Source organism: Rhagoletis pomonella, unplaced genomic scaffold (genome assembly GCF_013731165.1).
Source record: "Rhagoletis pomonella isolate Grant_MI unplaced genomic scaffold, Rhpom_1.0 Rhpom_scaffold_00004, whole genome shotgun sequence".
Lineage (NCBI taxonomy): Eukaryota > Metazoa > Arthropoda > Insecta > Diptera > Tephritidae > Rhagoletis > Rhagoletis pomonella.
Window position 1 is genome coordinate 1,600,515 of NW_023458558.1, and position 10,331 is coordinate 1,610,845.

At 35.2% G+C, this 10,331-nt stretch overlaps 1 protein-coding gene across 4 annotated transcripts; it reads right to left on the reverse strand.

Annotated features, from left to right (window-relative positions):
- Window positions 1-2,516: 2,516 nt before the first annotated feature.
- Window positions 2,517-10,013, reverse strand: LOC118736788 (ferritin subunit). 4 transcript variants are annotated; one of them, XM_036466823.1, is made up of 4 exons: window positions 9,878-10,013; window positions 9,011-9,195; window positions 3,370-3,656; window positions 2,517-3,234 (listed from the first exon to the last, which is right to left on the reverse strand). In XM_036466823.1, the coding sequence occupies exons 2-4, from the start codon at window positions 9,069-9,071 to the stop codon at window positions 2,965-2,967; spliced, it is 618 nt and encodes a 205-aa protein (XP_036322716.1). In that variant the 5' UTR covers window positions 9,072-9,195; window positions 9,878-10,013; the 3' UTR covers window positions 2,517-2,964. The 4 variants fall into 4 exon arrangements, with proteins under 4 accessions (XP_036322716.1, XP_036322715.1, XP_036322714.1 ...); XM_036466822.1 differs by having other exon boundaries at window positions 9,874-10,013; XM_036466821.1 differs by having other exon boundaries at window positions 9,870-10,013.
- Between the last annotated feature and the right edge of the window lie 318 nt (window positions 10,014-10,331).

Below are 10,331 nucleotides of genomic sequence, written 5' to 3' on the forward strand. Positions count from 1 at the left end.
AGGAAAATTTTGAGTATGCAGTTTTGAGTGGGCTTATTCTAGTATAAAAAGTGAAAGTTTCAAGTACCTAAAAACTGTAGTATTAATTTTTTTTTTTGCCGAAGGAGTTGCGGTTTTCTTCCACATAAAATAGATTGTGTTTATTCTTTATTTGAAATCAAATGCTACAAAGAAAACTCCAAAAAATCAACGGTAATTATCAACAATTTGAAACTTTATTATACAAGAATTGAACGAGATTCAAAATTGCATACGGCTCATTCTACGGTGACGAGTGAGACATTTCAACTTACAGTTTTTATTAATCATTATGAAATTAGTGAAGCGAAAAATGAAAATTATTTACACCTAATTCCTCAAAAAAAAACAGTTCATCCCCCGCTTCCCCGTGTAAACTTAAACTCCCCACAAAAAACGGTCCATTCCCCACGCAAGCTGAAATTCCCCGCTAATCGGGGAATTCTCCGCTAGTTGGATTCCTTGATTGTTATTTATAAGAAACTTTTGAAATTTGACGACTATAACAATTCTGTGATAAAATACGTGCAAAAAAATTTAGGAATAATTTTCAACAGTACTCTGACGTGGAATAATCACATTCTTGGCACTATTGGCAAAGTATATGGCATGCTTCGGACCTTATGGGGCATTCAGTACTTTACACCGTTGAAAATTCCACTGTTACTGGCCAAAACATACTTGCTAACGGCGCACAGTGGGACAAAGAAGGTTGCTCTTGACAAATGAATTTTCAAAGCCCAAATATGAACCGATTTCAAGTTTCTTTTCTTTAAATAAAAGATAATTAAATTTTGCGTCGACCTATCCATGGCGATTTTTTAAAAATGCTCTGGTTTTTTATTTATTTATGTTGAAACATGAAAGAAAAAAATGTTCACGTTTGAATGCTTCCACTTTTTTTGGAAAATTTCAAGTATTTTATGTTTATAAATAGTTGTTTAAATAATTGCAGGCATTTGAAATTAATTTCAAATATTTTCCAAAAAAAGTGGAAGCATTCAAACGTGAAATTTTTTTTCTTTCATTTTTCAGCATAAATAAATAAAAAAAAACCAGAGCATTTTTTAAAAATCGCCACTGATAGGTCGACGCGAAATTTAATTATCTTTTATTTAAAGAAAAAAAACTTGAAATCGGTTCATATTTGGGATCTCAAAATTCATTTGTCAAGAGCAACCTTCTTTGCCCCACTGTGCGACGTTATTATATGGTTGTGAAATGTTTGCTTATTGTGATAGTATTTGTAGTAGGAAACTAAATGTTCTCTACAACATTGCGCGATATATTTTTGTCATTACTAAGTAGAACTCTCCTTTGTTCCTGGTCCTGTGTTGCCAGAAAAGAGGGGCGGAAGTATTTTTGCGCAGAACTTCTTCCTGCGTATTCATATTAGAAAAAATAAAAACGAAATTATCCATATACGCACTTTCCTTTTGAAAGCAAAATAATGCATATGAAAAAAAAGAACTAATGGATGCATGCACAGTTTCGGTTCAAACCGAAATAACGTCTAAATACACAGTTTCCGTAAGCGCAATTTCGGTGCCCCAATACATACCTATTGCCTTTTTGTAAGCCGCCAGGCTTTCATAATGCATTCCGCTGTGTTGTCATTCCAGAGCAGATTGATGTCGATAATTACTTTTAAATACTTGGCGGTACTTTTGAAAACAAGCAGGCATCATTTTCATAGTTATAAAGGTAAGATAGTATGTAAAGAGAAGTAACTCAGTCTTAGTTGGGTTTACCTCAAAACCGCAGTTTTTTTTACCAGTTAACTAGTGAATCGGAGAGGTCATCGGTTAGGCTAAATTATACGACTCGACGACATTGTCTACCGTCGTGCTGAAATACGTAAACGATGAAGATCGTCGAAAACTATACAGTGCTGCCAAGTTTTTTCGTTTTAATACATTAGTCGAGTGGAAATTTTAGGCAATGACGTGAAATTTTCGATACGATTCGACTCTCGAAAAACGAGTTGCATTCGACACGACTCTCGCAATGAGGGTGATTAATTTTCACTGCTATACAGTGTACTTAATGGATATTTATAATTGCTTACCTCAAACCCACCACACAATACCATCACCACCACTTCACTCACATTTGCGGAAATTTTCTAAATGCTTTCAATAAAATATAAGTAAAACTCGCCATTATTCTCAAACTGCTTTAAATCGCAGTTAACACAGAAATATATGAATGTATTTATTTTTCACTCTCCAAATATCACTTCATAGATAACCAAACTTACATACTTAGTTATCGAAATATATTCAATGCTCGGCCTTTTTAGCAAAATTATTTATAACCGAATTGTTGTTGTGGTCTAGTGAAAATATTATATATAAATCTAATTAAGCCAAATTGATTAGCTACAATAGTTTTTTGATGGCACGTACAGAAGTACATACTTATGTACATACATATGCGCATTAATACATATAAATATTTATCTAAATAAATCTAAAGAAATTGAAATGCACACATAGTTCATTGTGGTTTTTGAGCAGGGTTTTATAAATTTTTATTTAAGTATTTAGAATCCTGAAAATGATTTTTATGAGTACAGAAAAACAATTTGAAACATATAGTTTATGAGTTATTTTCTGATTTTTAATAAATTTTTTAACTAACGTAATATGTAATACACAAAACTTCAAAGCGAATACTAAGTTTTCCATAATTTCAATTTATATATGTAGGTATGCATAATTTCATCACTTATTTATTCATAGTTTGTATAACGATGAGCTGAGACGAGCTTCTTCTTTTTTATTCCCGCTTTTGTCACGCCATTCCGCGGGTACAATTTGCTGAATTTATATAATTTATTCCGGAAGTGGATAATTTTACGCATTGTTGTTGTTTTGGCGTTCTTCTTTTATTGAAAATATATCTATGTATGTTCTTCATATGTGCGTGAACTGGTGAAGCAAATTACAATTGCTTGTCGAACAAGAATTCGGCAATAGCGCCCTGGGAGTCCATCATCTTGGTGAGAGTGCTTAACTTGCCGGCCAAATCGCGTTCTCCGGTGAGTTGTTCCTCCAAGTATTCTGTAATTAGCCAGTCAGACAAGTGGTACCAACTGGGCGACGACTTCTCGCAGGTCTTAATCAAAGAACGAATGCTCTGGGTGACCTTGGTTTCCAACTCGAGTGCCTGGCGGAGGGCATCAACACCGCTGTCGATCTTAACGTCAACGTCCTGAAAGAATGAAAATTGCCAAGATGTAGTCGTTAGTTGAAAGTCAAACAGGTCATATTGATATCATCGTATGGGACGAATGGGATAATGCGATAAGTAGATGCTATTTTTATAGAACTGTTTGTGAGTACTTACAATAAGCTGAATCAACTCGGTGACGTCCTTCGTCAATTGGCCGCGCATGGATAGATATTCAATGAGCTTTCTACCATGTTCACGCTCCTCGCGTGCCGACTTGAAGAAGTGTTCGGCGAAACCGGGACGATTGATGAGGTCGCGTGAGAAGTGGGCAGCCATGGCCAGGTAGATGTTGGAGGCGTTGATTTCCATTTGGACTTGATTACGCATTTCCTGTAAACATTTTCCGGTGGTATCCCTAAGGCCGACCCATTCGTTTGGAATACCGTGTTGCTTCAAACGGCCTTTGAAAAGAAGACGAAAAAAACAAAGTTAGAAAAATTTTAAATAGAAAGAAAATGGCTTAGGCTATTTTTTTTTGCTTACACAATCCACTTATGTACATACATACATATATATGAATGTAAGTATGTATACAAACCTAAATACATGCGATTTAAACAAACATTTAAAAACTCCCTTCCAATGTCAGAAATTTTGTTCGGCTATATACATATGTATATAGAAAACCGATAGTTTACAAATGCCTATGTTTTTGTGTGCATCCATAAGTGCGAATATTTGCATTCAATTAAAACATAACTACGAGATCATTTTCTTATCAACAAATGCCATGGAATGACGCCATTACAAACTTTTCAGACATAATTCAGACATAATTTCATGTACAAATAAGTAAACAATTGTGGGCAGTGCACGGACTTCAAAAAATGTATTGTGGTAGATTTTACATACTAAAAATGGTAGAAGTTGGTATATTCTTTTAAAGAAGCATTAATAGATAGTTTCTGCTCATATAGGACAAATCAAGGTGAATTAATGTAAGAAGGTGGTTATTAATATCAAAACCTTTACATAAAACTGGGCCCGAATCACGGCATCCCTGATCGAGTGAAACTCGATTCGAATGCTACCGAATGTCGTAATCTAAAAAAGAAATTTCGAATCGATTCGATCACGGATTTCGTGATTCGGGCCCTGGATTAATTTAATAGGAGGCTTACCCTCCACTACAAAATTTGTTTATTAAAATTATATTTGAAGTGCTTGAAGTTTGCAACCCATTAATTGTGCAGTAACCAAAACAAAGGTATTGCTAAGAAAAAATATTTTCATAAACAGCTAATAGAGATGCAATTTCACTTTATAATTGGTTATGGTCAAATTTAGCTTTTCATATTTATTCTAAGTGTGTTCGATGACAAAATATGTTCATTTAAATCTCTTGTATCACTTCCGGAAAATATTAGCAGATTTTTAGCCTTTGTTGGTAAAAATGGTAGAAAATAAAATATAGTTAAAAAGTAGGTAGATCTACCAATAAAGTGGTGAAGTCCGTGCACTGATTGTGGGTCTAAGTCAGGCTTGCGCTTATGAAACTTTAAACAATCAAATACATATGTACATACATAAGTGCACGGGCATTTCGAGGCCAACAACAACGCTCAACACATTATTTCACACGTTCCCACAGTGGCTTGATCAACAACGGCAGTTCTGAAAAACAAAGGGGGGATTTAAGAGGTATATACGGCGTTAAACAAAGCAACGTTTCGCTGCTACTAGTCAACTAGTGCCGTGCGCAAAAGTCTCTCAAATTAACTTCTCTGCGGAATGAGTAGGTAAAATGTTGGGTAGGTAGTGAACTACGAGTGGATCTCAGAGCGCACATTCGATGTGTCACTTTCATCTTGCCAAGACGAAGTGCTCAATTCTATGTACTACATACATACATATATACTATGTACCTACAGTAGGTGGCAAAATTGACAAAGTAAAAATGTAAAGATTTGTTTTTCGCCAAACTAAAAAATCGTCTGAGTTAGAACTACATAGTTTTATCTTAAGTAGAAAGTTGCTTTCCAAAAATAATATTCATTTAAATATCCTTTTTCAGAGTATACTTTCTCGCATTGAATTTGGATTGCGTGGCGAACACTTTAAATCTCTGCTACAATATTCCTACACTTTTTGTTTATGTAACTCGACACTATATCCTGCTGTAACTGTAACTTCTTATTTGGTGGCATCTATTGTTCGAATAGGTTCTCCTTAGATCCTTTGCACAGCTGAGATCTGAATATGTTATATTAGGTATAAGTACATCCCGTTTACAGATACCCAATATCGACCCTTCAATGGTTTAGTAATTGGTTGCGAACAAGCGTAAGAAAAATTTCCGGAAGTGAATGAATATGCAGAAATTAAAAATTCCATCGCTATACCGATTGCCAATAGTTCATTAGAACAAAATATGAATTCATTTTTAGTATGGATATTCAAAACTTTACATAAAGCAGCTTGAATTCTGCATGAAAACAAAATGTAGTGCAAGAACGTTCCAATGAAAGAACCAAAGGGGAACAAACGTATTGAGAGCGGTTTGAATTGTGAACAATACTGTCGGGAACATTCTCAAGAAAAACAGAATGAGAATGTTTCCAGTGAGAACGAAAGTATCGGGGACGTTTTTAAAAGCTCAGTTTGCAAGACTTGGACTTGACTTGGCAAATGAGCAGCGCGTGTATGCAGTTACTCAAAAATACAACTTCACTTAGAAGCTATTAAAACTTCTGCTATTAAAACGTTCTGCTATGGAACAGAAGTTTTGACAACTTAAGTTCTAAACACATTGAAAACGACGAGCTACGGACCACAGCTTCCAATTTGTCATCTTCATTATCTAAACGCTTTGTCGATGGCGACATGATTTCTTTGAACGCGGCAGCGACATCATGAATTTATATGAGTCTGACATAAAAGAAGAGGAAGAACCTTATCTGTCGCCATTAAAATAGAAATAGATCTAATCTGGCCACAACCACAACCGTCGCGTAGCCCAGTCGTCGCCAAAATAATTATCTACATAAGAGTACGTGTTAAAATAACTTGACAGCTGTGGTCCGTAGCTCGTCGTTTTCATTGTGTTCGGGCTATTAACGTTAAGAATGTGTATTGGTAGGAAATTTTGATAATTTCAACATAAGCGTTAACTGTTCATTTGTGGAACAATTTTTAATTTTCTATGAAAGAAAAGTTCGTGTTTTAAGTCTTTCGTTGACTTAATTTGCATTATTATGTTTCAGTTCTTTTTTGACTAATTTAGTATTCAAACATTTCAAACTAATGAACGCGTTATGGAAATTTTTGTTCTCACTTCCATTCTTCCCGAATAGTTCAGAGATTTGTTCCCGTTTAGTTCTTTTCCGAAAAGTTCTGGACAGTAACAACTTCAGGTTAAGACAACCTTTCAAACATATTCGTAAATCACATTGTCTAATATCCACCACAAATTTAATTTTATATTATAATCATAAGCTGACATCATTTTAACACCTACTGTATGCACACACATACATATGTATATAGTATTTATATGTACCTACTTATACTAAGTACCTGCCCTGCAAACCAAATCTGAACGAGTATCTTATTTCTGTAATGATTTTTTACAAATCTTCAAAGAAAATTATATAAAACAGTTGACACGAACTCGTAAAGAAATTTCTGTGTGAAAAATAAAAATCTGAAAACATTCTGCAAATAATTTTTCACATACATAAATAGCAGCACTATTTTCATTGCTTTACCGAGTATCTACCGATATTTCGTAAAAGAATCGAAGTGTGCACAGTTTATTGCATTTTAGAAAATTCGGCAAAAAATCAGATGATATCTTTACGAATTCTTTATAATTTTTCTACAGTTCAGAATACGCTGAAAATAATTGTTTGCAGGGTGGGTATATATAGATAGGTATAAATATTTGGCAAAGGGGGCTTTCAGGGGCGAACATTGAGACATTTATTTTACTGTTATTGAAAACAAAGTTTCGAGAATTGATTTTGAGAAAACAATAGGAAATGAAAGTAAAATTGTGTTGGTTATGCACTATTTAAACTGAACTACAAAGCACGTGGTTCCGTGTATTTTCTCTTTTGCGGAAAGCAGTAGGCAAACAAGGAAAAGGAAGTGCCTTATTATGAAGTCGGTATGTAATTCGAGGTATGTTTCATGAACACACACAGGTCATTTTAGCAAATAAATATGCAACTGATATGAAGTACGTACATATGCAATGTATGTAGATACATATGTACCTACATTACTTGAGGCTTGTCGGTAGTGAAAGAATGAAAACAACTGGTTTGACATTGGTGGCAATGCAAACACGCTTACATATGTATACATCAGATCCCAGTGAGAAAATAAAATGCTTTGCAGTGTAAAAGTTGGTACTCGAACACGCTACCATTCGGCTACAACAGCTGTTGAGATAACGTGGAAGAGGACATAATTAAATTTGTTATCAATCTTTTGTTTTGCTTGTGCCTTCAAAACTACAAATTATCTCTTCGATCGCTTATGCTACAAATACACATCTGAGTATGGTTCTACACGCTTTCCGGGCTGTTTCTGTAATTGCAGCGTAAAAATATGTTACTATCTCATAAGTGTCAAAAATTCACAGAGCGTGAGGAACGCAAAAAATCACATTTCGTGCCCGAAATTAACAAATCAGTTCTAAACAGTGATTTTATGGGCTGGTTTCTCCAACTCAACTTAACTTAGTTTTGCCTATTTTTAAGACTTAGTCAAGAATAAGCAGTGTAAAAAGTAGGCTAACTTTTGACTCAAGTCCAAAAAATGGCTAAACTAAGTTAAGTTGAGTTGGAGAAACCAGCCTTATGTGGGGAAAAAGTCCGATCCAAAAGCGGAACGTATTCGCTATCTATTACCCTATTTTATAGCGTGAGGAACGCTTTATGGGCTGTCTTGCGGAATCCCGCGGGTTCGTGTAGAACAAACATAATACTACGACCTATACCACACTTGTGTCACGTGCAAATACAATATTGATATTGTAATTTCTTTGCCACATGGGTGTCCCAGGCATTAGGAATGCAATAATTCGGTTGTCTCAATGTTGCGGCCACACATTATCCGCTCGAAGTCATTAATCCTTTCATTGTAGAAAAATTTAATGCATTCCCTTTCTCCACTGGGATATATATGTATATCTGTACATATATATATAAGTGCATATAACCTAAATATGTGTAAGTATTTATACGTTTGCTAAAGCACGGAATGACAACTCGTTAAAACTCCATAATTTGGGCTTCGAATTAGCTTCTTAGTCAAAAATCAATATCGGTTTCGGGGGCGTAGCAGATATAAGCATAAATACAAAGTGCATTTGCTTTTTTCACCAGAATTTTCGAAAGTGCACTGAGTCAAATCCCCAACCGGCACTTCGTTTTCTTGTCGATTATTTGGCAGTACACTCGAAGTGCGCATCAACCTAATTTGCATTGTCATTGTTTGTAAACAAAATCTGTTTTTAGTCGTCATACGAAATGGAAAAATTCACATCTGCGTATTTTGAAAACAAAGCAAATCTTGTTCACGAAATAAAACCGCAATAAATTCACCCTTGTACTCGTACTCGTTTTGGTTCTCTCTGAATTCTCGCAGAGCCGAAACTCTCGTTTTGCTCTCGGAGCAGCTGTGCGCAGCAACACCAATACTTTGTTTCGATTTTTCACACAAATATTCAACAAAGTAAGAAACCGTCACAATTTCACACGAAAACTTTTAAAACAATGGCAATGTAAATCTTTAAGAATATACTTACAGGTCATCTGTGAGTTGACCACTGCGGCCATTAACAAAACTGCGGCAAATAATTTCATCATTTTGCTTCCTCGACTAATTAAAAACACACAGCAAAATAGTCCTTCCTCGGTTTTAAATGTAACTTCGCGTATTTTACGATTTCTTGCACACTCTCTGTATTGCTTTTTATTTCGTGTTTCTTCGCTAAATGCACAAAAGAAAATGAATAAATTTCATTAGCACACGGCAATTAAATACTTATGTTTCAGTTGAAATTATTCTTAAATAAATGTACGTGGAATTTCACTATGTCCGCCGATTAAGTCGGTTAGTTACACAAATTTTACCAAAGCAATGATCGATTATTCACAATGCAGATGATAAAAACGAAAAAACAAATGAATGAAGGAATCACGAACGTTTTCTGCTTTTGATTGAATTTGCTGGTGCTTGACAATTTCTCAAAACGCCTTCTCGATCTGATCTGAATTTGCAACCGTCTATGTGCCTTTATACGCACTGGTATAGAAGGCAATTGTTGGCCTTTGATGAGTTAATGTGTTTATATATTGCCTGATAATGGTTTTCTAGACACAATGGTCGTATAATGTGGTAATCACAAATTGATTGAATTATGAATTCGACTTGAAAGGAAAATCTTTTTAGCGCTGTCGTAAAACTCTCTCCGTTGTTAACGAATGCGGATACTGACTGACTGCTGAAGAGACGCACCTAACACTTTTAAATGCCCCAACTAATCTCTCGCCACTGGTATAAGCGGACGCTCACATTCGGGCTGTAGACACTCACTTGTATTTTTCCTTATCTTTAAAAAATTTTTCAATATGTCGGCTGAACATACATATGCATATATGTACATACATACATGTGCAGCTAAATAAGTCGCCTTTTTAATTTATTACTGTGATATTGATTTTCTCTTGATTTAGGTATAAATGCTCTACACACGACTCCAATGCACTGCTATTTGTGACTTTTGTAAAATCGTGCTCATGGGACTAGTGCAAGTACGTTGTACTACGAGAGCATTCAAATTATGCAATTCAATATGGCGACCATAATGGTGGCTGCCGTTGACCTGAGTCAGCTGGTTTTTGTTTTCCTTTGTTGTTTTGCCTACACATGGCTGCTCCAACATCATATCGGCAGAGATATGCCTAGAGTTGCCAGGCGTGTGATTTATAGATAGGGCTTTAAATGCTAAACAGATTGTTGCTATGCGCAGGTATTCCGATGCTTTTGTTTAACACATCAAACGGCTTATAATTTTTCGAGACAGCATATTAAGAAATCGCGACTGTGTGACACGTACGTAAATA

What these genes read in the sequence shown, in the direction of transcription:
- LOC118736788 (XM_036466823.1), bottom strand. Translation starts at nt 9,071, where the DNA reads ATGATGAAATTATTTGCCGCAGTTTTGTTAATGGCCGCAGTGGTCAAC. An exon ending in GGTCAACTCACAGATGACCT is followed by an intron (nt 3,657 to 9,010) that starts GTAAGTATATTC and finishes TTCTTTTCAAAG; the next exon opens with GCCGTTTGAAGCAACACGGT. An exon ending in CCGAGTTGATTCAGCTTATT is followed by an intron (nt 3,235 to 3,369) that starts GTAAGTACTCAC and finishes TCATTCTTTCAG; the next exon opens with GACGTTGACGTTAAGATCGA.